The sequence below is a fragment of the Sciurus vulgaris genome, assembly GCF_902686455.1.
Source record: "Sciurus vulgaris genome assembly, chromosome: 4".
NCBI classification, from domain to species: Eukaryota; Metazoa; Chordata; class Mammalia; order Rodentia; family Sciuridae; genus Sciurus; species Sciurus vulgaris.
The window spans coordinates 155234168-155253901 of NC_136464.1; the positions used below are offsets into that span (position 1 = coordinate 155234168).

Consider the following 19734-nt stretch of genomic DNA (forward strand, 5'->3'; position numbering starts at 1 on the left):
ATATCATGTACAACCAGAAGAATGAGAAGTTATACTCCATTTATGTATGATGTGTCAATATACATTCCTCTGTCATGTATAAATAATTAGAACAAATAAAAATGTTTAAAAATGTTATGGGAATGCTATAATTAAAAAAAAAACAGATAATAAGTGTTGGGGAGCAAATGAAGAAATTGAAACTCTTGCACGCTGGTGATACAATGTAAAGTGCTGCAGCCACTTCTGTAAACAGTCTGACAGTTGCTCAAAAATGAAACTACATTCACATAAAACTTTGTTCGTGAATGTTTAAGATGCATTTTTCATAATTTCCAAAAGGTGAAAACAATGCAAATGTACATCAACCAATGAACGGACAAAGAAAATATGGTATATATGTACAATAAAATATTCCCCATAAAAAGGACATACATGGCACCACATGGATGAACCTTGAAAATATTACTGTAAGTGACAGAAACCAGACCTGAAAGACCACATATGATTCCACTGATATGAAAAGTGCAAAACAGACAAATCTGGAGATAGACAATAGATGAGTGGCTATTTAGGGCCACAGAGTGGGAATACGAAATGGTGGGGTAGAGCCAAAGTGTAAAAGGTTTCTTCTGGGGACAATGAAATGTTTTAAAATTGATTGTGGTGATGGTTGTGTAGCTATATGAATATGCTAAAAATAATTGATTTCTATGTTGTATACAGGACAGTTTTATGGTACATGACTCAGATCTCAATAAAGTTGTTTCCAAAACAATATTAACAAAAAAAATGTTATAAGGGTTACACAATTGACCAGTGAATATTTGATAGTGTTTTAAATGGGTCCTAAAATAACAGGTAGACTTTTTGAGAGGAGGAGACAGGGAGGGTGTAAATAGAGAGAGGAAAAGAATATTTCGGGTGAGAAGGAAGTTTGGATATTAGTTTAGGCATGCAGAAAAAACTTTTAAGTTACTGAATATTAAATGGATGGGTAAACTGTTGGTAATAACATCTTATATATGTAACAACAGCAGAAAATAAGATTATTACAGCTTACAGAATTGATAACAAAGCATTAAAGATCTTCACTGTCACCATTAAAAACTTTGAATTTCCTAACTTAGTAAGATTACTAACTTTAGGAAGTAACAATAAAGGAATCTGTATGAATTCTAATTGTTTGGAAGTTGTAAAATGTTTCCAGTGTCATGCAGCATACATGACACTCAAAAAGAAATAAAATATATTTTACTAGTGGGACACAATTCTGCCAGTTGAATTAAATCATTCACATAAATTTGAGTTTATCTTAAATTTCAATTATTTTTTAATTATTTGAAGAACAACTAAGCTAAATTTCAAATTAAAATAGATAATTGAGATTTTAGATTAAAATTGGTTGTTATACTGATTAATCTAAATATTTTAACAAAAATGTAATTAGTAAACTGAAATATTTAAGCACATATGGAATCATAGATGCTAATTCATTTCAGTAATTACTACAAACTAAAAGGCAATTGAAATAAATTAAGTTAGGTGTTATTAATGTAATAATTACTTAATTGATTGGCATACTTCTATATTATATCATATTAGCCATTTGCTACAATACATAATAAATTGAGTAATTAGTAATCACACACATTTAACTTGCCTCTTGAGATGAACAGCTTGGCAAGAAAGGGAACTAAAAGTAAAACAAAAAGTTGCATGACATTTAAAGTCAAAGAACTTTGTTGAATAATTTATCTTTATTAAAACTCTGAACAAAATGGAGAAAACACAAGAAGGGTCAATATTTAAGTAAAATTGTAGTAAAAGTATTCTATTACTTATCAAATGTTTTCAACTTACCAGAAAAATTTTGGTCAACACCTAGACTATAATTAAAGCTAAAATTAAATATTAGGCATATGCACAGACTTCTGAGTATAATATAATGGAGCTAGTGTAAGATGGAGTTATAGAACAGGGTCTCACTTTTCCTTTCTTTGGGTCTTAGTATACAAACATACACCCAGCTACATACACATTTAAATGTATAATTGGATGTACTTTAGTATAAACCATGTATTATGTATTTTTAAAGACATGCTATTTTACACACAGTTCTTACATTTACACAAGTCAATCTTTCTAGACCTGCATATCCTTATTTTTTCAAGTACTAGTAATCATAGTTTCAACTCACAGGGTTGTTGTGAAAGATAAAAGGATTATTACACATACAGCTGTCTGAACACTGGTTCCTAAAAAGATATGCTAACTATTTTTCTCCTTTCTCTCTTTCTTCTTTTTAGAAACAAAAATGTTTCTAAACAGAAAAAGTATGCTTTGAGTTTAACTTAATATTGCACACTGAAAAATTATACGTATGGTATTTTCTTCTCTATGCCTATGTCACCAAAACAGGGTTTTGTGAGAAGGGAAAAATGTATTGTGCTAATTATAATTAGCAGGGTTAGGCTTAACTTTACTGTTGTAAAATGGCGCATTCTTTAATATGCAATCTAAAATCTGAAAATTCAATTATGTGCATATTTTTGATGGTTCATTTTTATAAGAATAATGGGTAAGCCACACATTAAGGTAAAGCTAATCCTGTAATTCCCAACTCCACAATGGAAATGGGCAAATATTTTATGGAATATGTCTGAGACACCAAATAAATATGAAATTATATTAAAATTGTACACAGATTTTAGAATTTCTTGGATTTTGTTCTCCTATAGTTTTCTTTAGGCAGTATGGTATTATTATGCTATTTAGGATGATAAATTATGGGTAAGAAAGATATTACTTAGTAAATGTAAATTTCTCAGACAGATAACAATCTGTACGATAATTTCTTGAAACAAAAAATTATGGATTTATGTGGTCTGAAACTTTACAAATACCTGATTTCTTAAACCTAGGACTTCTGGTTTGTAATTAACTTCTAAAAATGAATTTTATGTAACACTGTCACTATCATGACAGTCTAGATAAATAAGCTCCACTTCTACAAAATGAATCTATACCTTCCTATTAATTAGGCAGACTACTTCTGTGGCTGTTACTTTTCCCTTCACAAATCATTCATCTTCCACTTCTTTTCCCCGGCATTCAAGATTCCTTCAAGTAACATTTTGGGCTGCTCTTTAAAAAAATGAACACTATAGACTAGGAGGGAATCAATATTTTAAGACAGCTTGTGAGATTTTTCAGATACAATGATCCCACAAGAAGAGTATGAGGTAGGACCAGGTAGGTATGGATGGGAACAGAGCTGCTCAAAGAAAAATCTGTTAAAAGACAGAAGTGAGAAGAGTCTTGATACAGCACATTGGGCAGAAGCTTTGTAATTTGATTTTTTCCATGTAAATTTTGTGTATTGTCATTATTATTATAGTCTAAATTTAAAAATCTTGAAATAAATTTATTTAAATGGTACTTTAGTTGTTCTTAGATATTATAACTTAATGTGCTTAAAATTTTGTTTATAAAAATAAATTAATATAAATGATTAATTAACATTAAAGGAGAGAAATATAATTATTAGTACTTGCTGTTTTTTGTCACTGGTATTACTGGGTAGATTCTAATGAAATACTTCAAGGGACAAGGCACATTTGAATCAACTAATTAATTATCTTTAGTGCAACAAAGAACCAGAGAGAGTTTAAAATAAATTGTACTATTATGAAACATATGTGTTAGCATATGTGAATGAGGAAAAGCAAGCCATTATCTAAAAAGGTCAGGCATCACATTTGTGAATTTCCTATGATCTTTAAGATCAAGGATGAGACTAGGAAAAAAAGGAACACATCTGTGGGCAAAAGAATCAGTGCATTTCATTTGCTTTAGGTTTTGTAAAACCAAAACTTGAACATTTATTTACAAATTCATTGCAATCATTTGGTTGTAGGTTTAAGATAAGATTAGTTTTAAACAGAAGAAATAGTTATCATGATATGGGAATGCTAATAAGAAATGCATGTCCAGAAACTGGCATTGGAATAACCTAATAGCTTGCTAATCTATAAGAGGGAAAATAAGATGCCATCTCTTACTTTGCAATTAATAGCACACCTCTTTGGTGAAAAGAGAAAGGTCTAATTAGTAGGAATAAATCACTGAGAATTTCATACAGCCAGGCCAGATAATTTTTGGTACAGTTCTAGAAACTGAAATATGATTTTGTAAACAGAATGATGTCTGCAGTCTACTTTATTGTCAACTTCTACCTTGATGTTGTATGTGTTGAAAATATAGAACTGAGATAAGACTTGGCCACTTCTTAAGACTCTAAAGTAGGAGTTTTTAATGGAGATCTAGGATATGATTCCAAAGACTGGTTTCTAGGGTTCAGTGAATGCTCTGAAATTGTACACAAAATTTGATGTGTATCTTCATAAAGTGATCTGCTTTAATCAGTTTCTCAAAATGGTTTGAAACCAAACAAAGGTTGTTAGGCAATATACTAGGATAACCGTACACCATCTTGTCCTTCAAAAGATGTCCTCAGTTGACCTCAGACCAGCATTGAGACAAGATGAAGTAGAAGGTGGTGGGGGAAGAATGTCTGCTAGTGATGGAAGATTAGCAGTGTGAGGTCAGAGAGTAAAAGGGGAATGGGGAAGGACATTGCAAAGAGTGTCAGCAGGAAGGAAATGGCAAATTCCATGGTTACTTGGCAGAAGGGGCTGTTATCAGGTTAGATAGATATAATTCAAGGGTCTATCATCCTGTCCCACCTCCCAATGATAGTCAGTTGTATGTGAACAACTTATACTATGATTTATTTCTCCCATATAAAAACTTGCTTTTTATCATATAGAAAGTTGATGCTATTTATATGCTATCTGGAAAATACACACTTATTGAGGTTCTTGCTTCAATAGTAGAAAATGAGATCACAAGTGAATTATTAAATTTCAAGTGACAGAGCATTGTGACAACTCAAGGTCCACATTTATTCACCAGGAGATCGAATTTAAATTTTTGTAAATTCATTGTATATGTTACACAAAATAGAAGAAAAATTGAAATTTACCTGCAAGATTGTCAATTTCTTTTTCCTGGAGCAGACTGACGGCATCATCATCTCCTTCCAACATAAGTTCAGTCTCTGCATTCTGGTTCACTATTGCTTGACTTCTGAATGCTTTCTTTGATTTTACTACATCTTCTTCAGTACCTGATCACAATCAAAATATAATAAGGTCACTGTGGTTGTTTTTTGCTTTCAATGAGTATTAAAAATAATTGATTATTATAATTATGTGCTACATTTGCATGTACCGTTATGATTATAGAACATTTTGAAATTCTTTATCTTGTTTGGTATTCTATGAGAACAGCTGGAGGAATTTAATCACTTACCCTTATTTTACAGACAAGGAAATAGGCTGAGAAAGCTATGTCATGCACTGTCAAGGTACCCATAATCCACTTCTTATGACTCTATGATCAGTGCATATTCTACACAAAATCGGTACCCATCTCAAACTCAGTTTTCCAATCCATAAAATTAAACAATTTTACATAATTATATTTTTTGTGAATTAGGTAAACAATTGACCAGCTGATTTTTAAAAGCAGATGAGACAGGTATGAAGAAAATAAAGTGTTCACATCTGAGAGGAAACATGTCTTTGGAGAGTTATAGAAAGGCAAAGCTAGGAATGAGGCTTACATAAACCTGCTTCACAACAGCTGTTTCTTTAGCAATAAATGAAACAAATACTATCTGAAATGATATCCTTATTTGGTATATCAAATAATACAAAAACCAATAAAAACACAGAAAAGCAGAAAAATTAAAATATAGCAAATTTTTACCTGGCATTAACATGCCAATGTAAAGGTCAGAAAGTAATGCATCTGAATCCCTAATGTATTTGATTGCTTAACAAATATTTAACACACTGACAGTCCAACACCTGCTTTGGTAGGTAAAAATGAGTCTCAAATTGTTTAAACTGCAAGCATATTTACATTTCTATTCATACACACTTAGAGAAAGAGAAAGAGAGAGAGAGAGAGAGAGAGAGAGAGAGAGAGAGAGAGAGAGAGAGAGAGAGAGGAGAAAGAGAGAAAGAAATATCTCTATACCATATCACCTGAAATTGAATTTCAATTTGGAAGAAACTACTTTCCTATCTTACTTAGTTGGTGAATACATTCCTAGAAATGGGAGCCTAATAAAATCAGTCCTATATGGTGTTGCTGTATTTTAGTTCCAGGTGATGTTATGGGGTTGCACACATTGGCAATCGCTTTCCAAATCATGTCATGCCTCTGGCCAAAAATCTCTGCAGTTACAATTTATAATATTTTGAGCCAATTCTCCCAGGACTATAATCATAGGATTTCTACCAGTACATCACTGTCTCTTGATGTTTGCTCAACCACTTTATTGGAAGGGCATCTAGGTGCCATAAAACTTGCACTATAAAACAGTGGTTTTTTTCCTTCCTTCCTTCCTTCCTTCCTCCCTTCCTCCCTCCCTCCCTCCCTTCCTCCCTCCCTCCCTTCCTTCCTTCCTTCCTTCCTTCCTTCCTTCCCTCCCTCCCTCCCTTTCTCTCTCTTTCTTTCTGCAGCTTTTCTTTTTGTCAGTGACTGCAAGTCAACTCTGTTTACTAAAACATGAACAAATGAACTCAAATAAATGCCACAGAGGAGTAAAAACACAGGCTGAAGAACACAGTCACATCACAAAACCACTGTAGGGTGCCAGTGGCTGAGAGGGACAGTCTCTCATCGCAGTCCCTCCTCTTTGGAGAACATGGTTAACATACACTTTTACAGTATAAAGCAACAGATTGTAAAATGTGTCTTGACAAATACTTCAGAGACAAATCATTATAAATCAGTGTCTCATCAGGGGTGAGGGAATTAAATGGGTTACATGTGTGAACTTTACCTGGATAAAACTAACTGAATGTTTCCCTAACTGAGCTAATAGTCTCTTGCTCCTCCTCCCCCTCTGATCAAATCACTTCAGTCCCCAAATCCAGGATGAACCTGGTGTGGTGACTGCCACTGCTCTAGTTCAAGTCACCCTGGTCCAGAGGGCTCTTGTGGCTTCTTACTCACACTACCCTCCATGCTTTTGTCAGAGTGATTATTATAAAACACAAATTAGTTGAGGAAATGTTCCTGCTTAATACTGTTTGAAACTCTTCGTAGTCGACAGCACTAAATGCAATGCTTGTGTTTGGGATAAAATCTAAACTCCTTAGCATGGATGATCAAGGCCTTTTGTTTTTCTCATTACCTTTTGCCACTCTGCCCTTAGCAATACTGAACCATCTGTACCTTCTAAAATATGCCACGCTTTTGCATACCTCAATCTGTGCTAATTTTATTTCCTCTGTATGATTTATTTTTTCTTTCCTTCTTTATGTGGCTGTTTCTCCTTATCCTTCAAAACTTTTCCATCAGGAGCTTCTTCTAACTAATACCTCTGTGCTTGCAGTTTACACAGAACTCAACCACATTGTAAAGCTGGTTTCTACCCTCTTTGCTACACTGGAGCCTCACATCTGTAGCCACAGTGTCTGGCACTCAGTAGGTGCACCACAATTAGGTGCTGAATTGAAGTTCGGAAGTTTTCCTTAACCTCCAAACCCATCCATTCTCTGATTTCTTAAGATAAATTTGTTTAGTCTTTCCCTTTTGCTTTCACAACACCTCAATAAATCCTGCTACTAAAGTCCTTACAGGTATTATAATTCTATATTTATCTCTACAATAGCCTGGAAGCAACTTCATGACTGAAAAAAACGTCCCATCTTTTTTGTTCTCAGTACCTCACACACTGCCTGGTTCAGAGTAAGCACTTATAAATCCTGAATAAATGAATAACCTAAAAACTAACAGTTACCTTCAGAAATTTCTAAATGTGAAGTTCCCAAGGCATCTTAGAATCTGTCATAGAGAAAACCTATGTATTTACATGAAAGGGAACTCAGTTCTTTGCATGAATCAATAAAGCCCTTTAAGTGTGAGTCAGTCCAATAAAGCAAGTGTTTACTTGTATTGCAACCACATTAAAAATAAAGCTTTCCATTACTCCTGTGTTACCAAAATAAAAATCTACCAATAAAGAAAAGGTAGTAGAAGAAAAGTAAGCTCTGAAATGTATATCAAACTTTCATTTTACCTACTCTAGTTTTAAAGCAGTAAAACAATCATGTAAAAGAAATATAGTAAACGAATCTGTTTCAACACAGGGAACTTATTTCTGTTGAAGTGCTATCAGTTTGCAGCTCAGTAAACTTCCTGATTTTATGGTACTGTAACAAACATTTATCTAAATTAGAGTGTATGAGATCTAAAGGTGCTTTTCAATCACAATATCCTTTATGAATTAAAGTTTCATTCATCAAAATTACAGGCAAAAAGAGGTAAGGTCTCGGAGGGCTGTCTCATTACAAGGCTAGTAAACACTGTCCTCAGAAAGAATTGGTTTATCACCCAACAAATCAAAATCTGATTGGGAAGAGAATTTATTTGAGATCATCTATCTTCAGAAGACATGTTGAACGGAGTGCACTTCTTGGCCTCTTTAGCCATTCATCAAGAAATTAACAAGCGAACCACAAACCACCAGCACGTCTTGGTTTTGAAAATGGGAACTATGTGTGAAGCTAGATAGATGTATACGCTTACTTTCTATGAAAATATTAAAATGCCATAAAAATTTAAAGTTTCAGAAGGGAAAAATGCCACCAACTCTAGATGAATGAAGTCAAATCCAACATTAGATTTTTTCATGTTACAAATGACAAACACATGAAAGCATTAAATATGCAGATTTATTAGTAAAGATAAATACTTGAAAAAGGTCTTTATTTGAAAATGTCATCTAATATAGAATACTGTATTAATTGAACTTAAATTTCCTCTTTTATGAAATTTCTCTTAATAACCAGGTATCCATGTGAAACAAAGTATATTTTGAAAATGAAGTAACCGGAGAACTAAAATGTTCCTTATATGGTCACTACGCTCTTGTATTATTACTATTATAGCTATATTACTATCATTTTAAAATGCCATGATTTTAAATAAGCCTAAGTTAAAATATAGAAATGACAAATTGGACACCTTAACTTATCTAAATAATATCAAAGAATATATCTACCTGGAATGTCCAAAAATTGAGGTCAGGAAATTAGTTCATTTTCTCATTGTTATTCTTCATTGATAATATAAGCAATTGATGTAAAGAAAAATACTACATAATTCATTTCTTTTAAGAAATTATCATTTAGTCAATTCTAAAACATCAATTCTAATAAGAAAAAAATAATTCACAATAGATAGGCCACAAATTATTCACATGTGACTAATGCACAAAGAACAAAGATAAAACCCCATAATAAGCTAGTTTTAGTATAGCAAATAATTCTATGCTATTATTATTCATATGGAGTATGGAACTATGAATTATTTGCCATTTATTAAAAAAATTACATATAAAAGTATATATGCATATGTATGAATATATGTATCTATCATCTATATAAATTATAGAAGAATATATTTTCAATCATGTTAACCTATGATTTAAATACATGATCTATGATAGTTCATGATCTGGACGTTTAACCTTGCCAATTCACTGATTTGGCCTCTCTGAACCTAATCTTCCCCCAGAGCTGAATGCTTTTGTCCCTAAATATGCTGGCCTGTCTCAAACCTTTAAGTGTGACATATGCAATTTCTTCTACATGGAATTCTCTTATCTGTCTTGTTCTTCTCTGTATAACCTTTGTATCTTAGAAAAAGGTCATAATGTATTATCATTATTCATTTTCAAATATTTTATTTAGGGATTCTCTTAGTGACTTAATTTTCACCCTGTCAAGTATCAAAGAGTCAACAACTGTTTGTTGAGTAGGCACATGAAAACATAATTCAACTATTAGTTGTTTTATGTACCATTACTACTTAAGTTACTTTCCTGTTATGTCCTTTATGAAGTCTTCTCATAAATGAGGAAGTTGGACTATGTATTTTGCCATTTCTTATTGTTTCTTCCAATAATACTCACTAGGAACATATATACATGGGTATATATACATACTTATGTATATACATGTGTAAATATATGTATATTTAATGCTTTCATGTGTTCATAATTTGTAACATGAAAAAATCTAATGTTGGATTTGACTTCCTATATATATCTATATTTCTATATATTTTAAATTAGACCAATATCTTAATTTTATTTGCAAACTTATAAAACAGGAATAATAAGTATTTTTCAACCGAATTCTCACAGGATTATTGCAAAATTAAAATGAGACAATGGATGCTTAAATATTTTGAAATGTGTGAAAATTATTCATATAATAAATTTCCAAAAACACTTGTTAAAATCTTGATAAAATAAATTAATAAGGGTATTAAAAGATTATATTGAGAACATAAAATAAAACTGAGCAAAAACACAGTCAATGCTTTATTACTTATAATGATGTTGCACAAAAGTGGGGAAAAGTAAGTAAATGTGAGGATTGAAAACCTCAAACAAGATAAAACATGAGCCCAAGGTCTTAGCACAATCCTAACAATACTACGTATTAAACAAATGATGGTTTATTTTCCATCAGGTGGAGCTGGTTTTCCTTCCACCATGCTGTCCTAACAGTCTGTTTATACTCATTGCAAGACATTATGACCCTTCAACTTCTCCACTAGACTGGATGTTTCCTGAAGACAGAAGGATGCTGGTAACATAAGTGCCAGGCACTTGTGAAACTGAATGACATGTAAATAGCTCACATTTAAAAACGTGTTTTTTTTTTTTTCTGTCCTAAAAACCATTTTATTTATTTAAAGGTATTATATAAAATTACATAAGCATCAACCTTTTGGACATGCTTTTTCGATTTTCTGTTGGGGTGTATTCACAATATAAATATTTGAAATCTTAAATATTTGAAGAAAAAAGAACTACTTTTTCAACAAAAGAATGCATTTATTATAGATTTATTTTTCATCCTTGGAAGGAGATCTTTGAGGGGAGATTGGCAGACTGGAATTTAAAGTCTCATTTTAATTTTACCTAAATGTATGATCAAGAAATTCTAATGTTTCTAAACATCTAGAAATCAGTTTCACAAGATGGTATTCTTTTTCAAAGGAGAAATTCCTTTTAATATATACCATTTCAGTATATGGTTAGCCTGCTCAATGAATTTTGACAAAATTTATCCTTGTGAAAATAAGATAAAATGCTGCAATTTATTTTAAAACCTAAATGTTTTCTTTTAAAAGCATTAATGACATGAATACTTTGGGAAATGCTAAAATAAAGATTACTTTTTCTCATTAAAATTCAAGTCAGAGCAACAAATACCTTTACGGATGAGTGCTTTTAGTAATTCTAAAAGATATTATTTAACTTTCAGTAAAAGGAAAAGATTTTTAAGATAAATATATCTTTCAACTAATTACATTAGGCATAGTGACATGATCTCATGCAATAACACATATGAATCAATCTATTACTGAGAAGTTTACAATTTTTAACATTTTTTTAAAAAAATGAAAGATGGCTTTTTATTATACTGAGAAATCTAGTGCTGAAAAACATTTTATGTTGACTTGCTGACTTTCATGTATTTATGAGATAAAAATAATAAATAAATGTAGCATACTTAACTATAACAATCATTTACTATTAGGCAAACATTTATTCTTTTAAAATTATTTAAATTCTAAATTAAATTTTGTGTTCTACTTTATAGCACAGAACAAAATATTACTTCTTAAGTAATGCAAGTGATGACATTATAAAAGAAACGACTACTTTTCTACTGAACACTAAGGACAACAACAACAAAAATTCTGTATATAATAGTTTTTTAATAAAGAAAACAGACTTTGCAGTAGAAAATCCCAATGTTAAAAACTATTAATGGTGCTGACTAAAACATTATATTAAAAGAACATTTCTCTTACAATGGATGCTGAGTCAGAAGATTCACTTCTGTATAAATTCATTATATGAAAGTATTTCTACAAATGAAGTAGACTGTTTCTATGCAATAGATTACTTGTGTTTATTATTATAAACATACTTTAAATAAAAATCTGAGTAGTTATTTAGCAAATTAAATAAATACAGGTATAGACTCTGTAAGTCCAGATATCAAATTCCTCCTTTCTTAATAGTACATATTTTAGCTGAAATACCCACAACTAAGAGAATTGGATCTGAACTAGATTTCCATTTTAGTTCACTTTTGTTGATTAGAGAATATACTGAATAATTCAAAATAGATTATATACTACCATAAAATTAAAAAACCAAGATACCAGCTTCTAAATTATGATACACTTGATTCAGACAGGATAATCCTTATCTGAATCAATAACTGATGACTCTTATGGTCCATTTTAACACATAATATGTTACATAATATTACAATATAATATTTTTTGTGTTTTTACCAAACAGGATCTTGTACAGACTTGTTTGTTTTAAATTAGGCAAACACTATACCTTTAGATAGACTGTCCTCTGAAAAACTGGGGGGAGAATATTTCAGTGGTCCAGTGAACCTGAAGTATTAGCAATGTGGATATTAATTAAGATCCAATGTTCAGAGAAATTATTCCAAGTATTAAATTATTATTCAAATTAGTTATGCTTGTAAACAATTTACTGGAATTTAAGAAAGAAGAGAAGAAAATGGATACCTAACACCCGCAGTTATTGCTCAGTGGAAAAGGACATCAAGGACACTTGCAAGTAAAAGAATTGGATCAATATTAACGTGATTTTCATTTCATGCTTCCCCAACTCCAGTAAGCTGACAATATACTCTGATTATGTGAACTGCCTCAGAGTAACACAGAAAAGGTTATTAGAGCAAGAGGTGGAAATGGAATGCACTTTTTATATTGACAGCCCTGCTAATAGAGTATACTGATTTTCGAAGACATGCAATGCATTTTTACAATTTGGTTCTGACAGCAAAATGGAATTTCATTTATTCCTAATTCAAAATATTCATATGTAAGCAATACTTTTTAGAGCAGACCAACAAAGGGGATATTCATAAACAGCACTTCTACGCAGAAAAATACAATTAAAAAAGTATAAAATTTGTATTGAGTTTAAGTGAAGCACTAAGTATGAAATGCTAACTTAATCCTCTTAATGGAGTCAGTGTAGAAAACTGTATTCTATTCTTAAAGGAAATTTGATAACATATTTGTTAAGGTAAGCATATACATGATGGTAAATATCAAATCTCTTTGCATTTTATACAGGATATTACGTGCTAGGATTTTGATTAGTCATGAACTTAGGACAATATTTAATTATTTAAAACAGAATTTCATTATATTAAAAAATTGCATGGCACATTTCGCTTGTAAAAACATGATATAACATATAGAATACTTGGACCAATTTATATTCATCTTTGTGATTGAATACATCTCATAGGGCTTGGTCCCTATGATAAAAGACACACAGAAAAAAAGACTAGCATGACATAAACATATCAAAATGGTAAAGAGTGATATCTTCACAGGGTGAGAACTGGTAATTTCCCCCTCTTTACTATTTTTGGCACTTTTTAGATTTCTTATAATGAGCATATGCTGGTTTTCAGAAAGAAAAAAAAAAAAAGGGATCGAAAGGAGAGAAGAAGAGTGGGAGGAAAGGTGTAAGGACAAAAACCTGTATCTTATGTCCAGAGAGGTAGATGGCAGATGCTGCAAAGTTTGGCAATCCTTATAATGAAAGAAAAGATGAACTAGACAACTTAAAAGGGTGTTAAAAGGATAGGGAGACTTCTTTGGACAGTGGATGATATAACCATATTTCCCATAGTCCATGTACTTTAATTAAAGTTCTTTGAAGAGATTTTGTACAGATGAGGAACTGGCTCAGAGTCATAGATGAATAAGGTAATTAACAAAAATTTCACTTTATTAAAAATGGCATATCTAAGGGATGGTGTTGACATAGTTTATTTATAATGATTCTTAAAATACTAAAAACATTAAAAATATGTTTTTATAAAATACATGAATATACATTCCATGTATGAAACTAAGGTAATCTGTACTGAGGTACTTTATAGATAATGGGCTATAAGCATCTGTTAAAAAATAGCAGGTAAGCTCTACAGTGGAGAAATGTTCAAGAAGACCCTTGCAGTTGAAATGTAAAGAAATTCCAAATGTATTCATAACAGCACTGTAGAGTAAGAAAATGGTATTTGTGTTGAGTCTTATCTCTACCACATTAACATGTTGCCTGACTTCTATGATTCATCAATTTCTCAGATTAAAAACAACCAAGAACATGAAGAGAGAGCCTATGGAATGAGAGAAAATCTTTGCCATCTGCACCTCAGATAGAGCATTAATCTCCAGAATATATAAAGAACTTACAAAACTCAATACCAAAAAAAGCCCCCAAAATGAATAACCCAATCAATAAATGAGCAAAAGAACTGAACATACACTTCACAGAAGAAGAAATATGAATGGCCAACAAATATATAAAAAATGTTCAACATCACTAGCAATTAGAGAAACTACAAATTAAAACTACACTGACAGAATGGCAATTATCAAGAATACAAGTGACAATAAATGTTGGTGAGAATGTGGAGAGAAAAGTACGCTTATGCATTGCTGGTGGGACTGCAAATTGATGCAATCACTCTGGAAAGCAGTATGGAGAGTCCTCAGAAAACCTGGAATGAAACCACCATTTGACTGAGCTCTCCCACTCCTCAGTTTATACTCAAAGGATTTAAAATCAGCACACTACAGTGATATAGCCACATCAATGTTTATAGCAGCTCAATTCACAACAGCTAAGCTATGGAACCAACCTAGGTGCCCTTCGAAAGATGAATGGATAAAGAAAATGTGGTACATATACACAATTGAATATTACTCAGACTTAAAGAAGAATGGAATTATGGCATTTGCTGGTAAATGGATGGACCTGGAGAACATCATGCTAAGTGAAATAAGCCAATTTCCAACAAACCAAAGGTTGAATGTTCTCACTGATATGTGAATGCTAACAGACAACAAGGGGATGAAGGGGAGAAGAGAAGTTCAGTAGATTAGATAAAGGAGAATGAAGGGAAGGGGGAATTGGAATAAGAAAGACAATGGAATGATTCTGATATAACTTTCCTGCGTACATAACCACAGTTAATCTACATCATGTACAACCACAAGAGTGGGATCCTAATTAGAATAAGATGTACTCCATATTTGTGTAAATATGTCAAATTATACTCTATTGTGATATATAACTAAAAAGAACAAAAAAGAAAAAAAAAACAAATATAGGAGAGAAGAAAGGCTTCCAATATCGCCTGTGATCTCTGAAATGTTCTATAATTTAGAAGGAACTATAGTATAGGTGGTTACAACTTACAATGACTTAAGATTTTTCAACTTTACAATGGTGCAAAAATATTACACATGTAGTATAAACTGTATTTTGAACTTTGTAATTTTGATTGTTTCCTGGGCTAATAATATGCAGTATGATATTCTCTCATGATTCTGGGGAGAAGCAACAAGCTACAACTCCCAGTTAGACATACAATCACAAGAGTAAAATGTGTACTATGTTGCTAAGCTATGATTTTCTGTAGGTTAGATATAATAAAGGCATTTTAGACTAAAAACAAAACCCATTAATGGCTCTATCAACAAGTGTCTTCACGATATGGCTCCAAACTACCTTTATAGCCTCAGTTTTATACTTTTCTTCATACTATACTGCCTTATATTTAATATTATTTGATAAACTAGTTGGAAATAAAGCACAAAAACAAAAGCAATACTTCAGAATTTGAAAGTACCAAACTTCTAGACCTAGTCCATATAATATTCATCTGTAAATGCTATTACCAAGAGTGATGAATGATGTGGTAAAATACTGTATGTTCAATTAATTATATATATAATTTCAATTAATTGAAATTAACCAATTATCATTAAATAAAAAATAGCAACTAAGTGATAAGCATACAGTAGTGTGTGAATATGGCTGCTATAAATGAGTTAGTTAGAAGATCTGATTTTGTCCTCAAATGATTTTTTTATTTAAGAATATGAAATATCCAAAATAAAAATATTTTCTGAAACTTTTACAAAATGATGTTATTAAATGTGCAATATGGAGACCATTCAAAGGAGTAAGTTAGACTTCTTTTTTCCTCCATGCCTTGGTCATTTCTGTTACCATTTCTGCCTTTATTTCCCCTCCTCACTGATAAATTTATAATCTTGTTTTGAGATAATTTATAAGCAATTGCTTTTATGAAGCCTATTTTGAGCGTAGGCTCAGTGAGTTTCCCCTGGGTTCCTTCAGGAACTACTACCTCCCTTTATGGCAACTGTTTATTCTTTCATTAGTCCAGGTTCTTTCAACTTAGGTACTATTGACATTTGGGGCTGGAGTTTTGGTTATTATGTTACCAGGATTTCTGGACTCTACCCATTAGATGCTAATCGCACACCCTGTTCTATCCCAGTTAAGAATCATTATAATGTACTATGAGCTGTTAAATGGCAGAAATTGTTTGTCTCTGAACCCAACATCTAGAACATGCATGGCATGTAGAAGCTATTCAATAAATCCTTCTATGTTTAGAATATTTTGAATCTGGTTCAAGCCTACAAATTTGAATATTTAACATAAAACAGGTGGAGTTTTAGACTATGTGTTGACATAAAATGCCATAGAATATCTGTAAAATGCATTCCTAAGCATATTTTGTAACTTAACTTTTATATCATCTATTTAAATTAAGAGACTCTATAGGGTGAAGAAAGGACTGTGAGACTAAATTATCACACTGACACCAAAAAGGAGCTGACAGATACTTCCCTCATGTCTTTCTATCCCTCTTTTAAAAACATTCACATCATTAACTTTTCAATATATTATTGGAATAAGATCAACTAGTTAATTCCAAATACAGAGAGTCAATTAAGAATATACCAACTAAAATGGAGTTATCAATGAACAACTAAAAAGAGGTTTACTAAAGAGTTTTTTATAACACAAACAGTAGCATACTAGTTTAAAAAAATCAAATTATCTTCCTCAATGTTACACTAACTATAAACACTTTAAAAAACAAAGTCAGATAATTTGATAGCTTTTTTTTTTTTCTCAACGACTGTATAGCTGGCTCAGTATATTTATTCTCAGTGTTTTCCTTATTTCTTGATGACTGCAAAAACATTACAGTAGCCATGCATACACTATCAAACCTAATTTAATTTCAGATTCGTTACAGAGCTGCTTTTTATTCATCAAGGTCATATCTTGATGGCTTCACAAGCTTAGATAAATCAGGTGTTAAGCAGACACATCTCTGAGGAACCTAAGAATGTTCTCATTTGCAGTTCTCAGCATATCTTATTATTTATTGCCAAAGAAATGACTGATTAACTTTGTCATCTTTGCCCCATGTTTTTTCTCCCCAGGCTGAAGCAGCCTGCCCTCTTCAGTGACGCCTGATCAGACCTATTTAAGATGATGTCTTTGATCACAGACATTGAGGCACTTGCGATCTTTGGCTTTGATGAAACATTGTTCCACTGTAATTTTATGGAAGGGAAACAGAGGCCGGGATGATAAATGACAGTCAAAAAGAAAACCAAACTTATTAAGATTTCACATAATTCTTTGGTGGTTATAATCTTCAAGCACCAAAAAATGTGCCAGAACTTGACTAGTGTAGGTTTTACTTTAATATATAAACCATTTACAAAATCTTCCTTTTTCAATAATTTCCCTATTAGCTAATGTGCCCTGAAGAAGAAAATACTGTAGGTCAGAACATGAGTTTATGAGTTTTAAAATGTTTTCCTTATATTCTTCCATTGCTATGGTCTGTAAAATTTCTGGTATTCAATTAAATTTGCACTTGTATATTTTATTATTAGAAAACACCTAAATAACACATGCAAAATTAGAACATTAAACATCAAGGAAAAAATTACATGCCTCTAGGTTTTTATTAATCACATTCCAACCCAGCGGCTGAAAGTATATCAAATCACACCAAATCTTTTGCACATGACAACCTCATAAATTATTCAACTCATTAGTATTACTAAAAAAGCATGAAAAACTCCATCAGTGTAAGGGATATTTTCCAACTGAAAGAGGTCAACCAAAAGTTTTAATAATGAAATCGAAGGGAAAGCTTTTCAAAGTAAGTATGAAATAAAGTTATTGTTCTTTTCCTTAAAATTATATCCAATTCTGATTATTTGCTCACTTAAAAGAAAAGCATTAGCAGATTTTATTTAGGGCTCCAAATTGCGTGAAAAATAATGCCGTGAAATTCAAATTATGACTAAATGTTCCCTCCCATCACATCAAAGTCTAACTATAATCTAATCTAAAATGTTTGGCTGAGTTTAGGGTATCAGAAAAAATCAAATGACTCCCAGAATTTTTATTAAACATGAAGCCTTCTAAATCTGTTTCACTTCTATCACAGTAATATAATTCTATATTCTTGAAACAGGAACACTATATTAATAGGAAAGACTCAACCTGTGGTTCAAATCCCAGAGACTGCTTTTATAGCCATGTAAACATTCCCTATGTAAGTATTTTAGAGTTGCTCTCCCAACATATACAAATTATTTAAAATTGTAAATACTTTGATCACTGATTCTAATACTTCTAGTCATACTAAAAGTAACATCCAGAAAACATTATTTTGTTCCTGAAAAACTTTTGTTGCTACCATGACTGAAATAGTAACAAATAAATGAGTAAAAAAAAAAGTTTGACCAAGTTTTATAGCACAGATTGCATATATTTAGTCCTTAACTTTCAGTGACAGAATATAACACTAGAGAAGTTGAAATATGAAATTGTTTGACATAAAGGAAGAAATAAGTTGAATTTCAATTTGTCCTAGAAGTTGGCTAGCATCTGCCGGTTTGAACTATAGATATACCCTTGATCTCTGATTACTCACCATCAAAACATTCAATCATTGGATGTTACTATGCCCACTGCCAGACTTTGGCAAACATAAGTATATTTAAATATTTAATGGCAGAACATTCAAATGACAGGTGAGTTTTTTGACTTTTTTTGTTGCTTTTAGTTTATATATATGTTCTGAAAATAAAACCTCTCTTTAAAACATAGAAACTTTGTGTTCAATGAAGTTTTTCAACATTTATTTTTGACTGGATGAAGGGGTTTGTAATAATTACTGACAATTATTTCCCATTTCTACTGAAAAAAAAATACTTTATATGTAGGGTAGAGGGTATGAAGAAGGTACAATACTGCAGTTTTCTCTTGGCAGTTTATAATTCCTCCTTGTAATTTTCTGGAGAGATTCCTCTAGGGAGTGTTCCCCACTCACCTCACTACATCCTCCAAATTTTTTACTGCCATCTTTTCACATTTTGCATTTATTAGGATTAGACATTTTCCCTGTATAATCCATTGAGAAAATGAACTGTATTATAGATAAAGAACTATTTACCAAACGTGGAAAATTTCAAACCGGATGCTCTCTTATTAATCCCAAATGAATGAGTATTAACACATTAAAGTATTTGTGAGAATAAAAGTGGGTAATAAAATATATGAACAATATTCATTACTGGTATTTCTTCAATGTATGTGGTTATAAATTTTGATATGATTGGTCTAACTTAAAATTGTTAGAGAATTTTTAAAAATAGGTAAATAACTTG

At 31.6% G+C, this 19734-nt stretch overlaps 1 protein-coding gene across 8 annotated transcripts in view; it reads right to left on the reverse strand.

Moving 5' to 3' along the window:
• Positions 1-19734, reverse strand: part of NBEA (neurobeachin) — a 660252-nt gene that overhangs the window by 193291 nt on the left and 447227 nt on the right. For 6 of the 8 annotated variants that reach the window (XM_079137358.1, XM_079137357.1, XM_079137361.1 and 3 more), the window contains 2 exons: positions 5027-5170; positions 1643-1675 (listed from right to left, as the gene is read on the reverse strand). In XM_079137358.1, coding sequence (XP_078993484.1) covers positions 1643-1675; positions 5027-5170 — 177 coding nt within the window. The remainder of the gene's footprint in view (positions 1-1642; positions 1676-5026; positions 5171-19734) is intronic. The other 2 variants (XM_079137359.1, XM_079137362.1) reach the window with 1 other exon arrangement.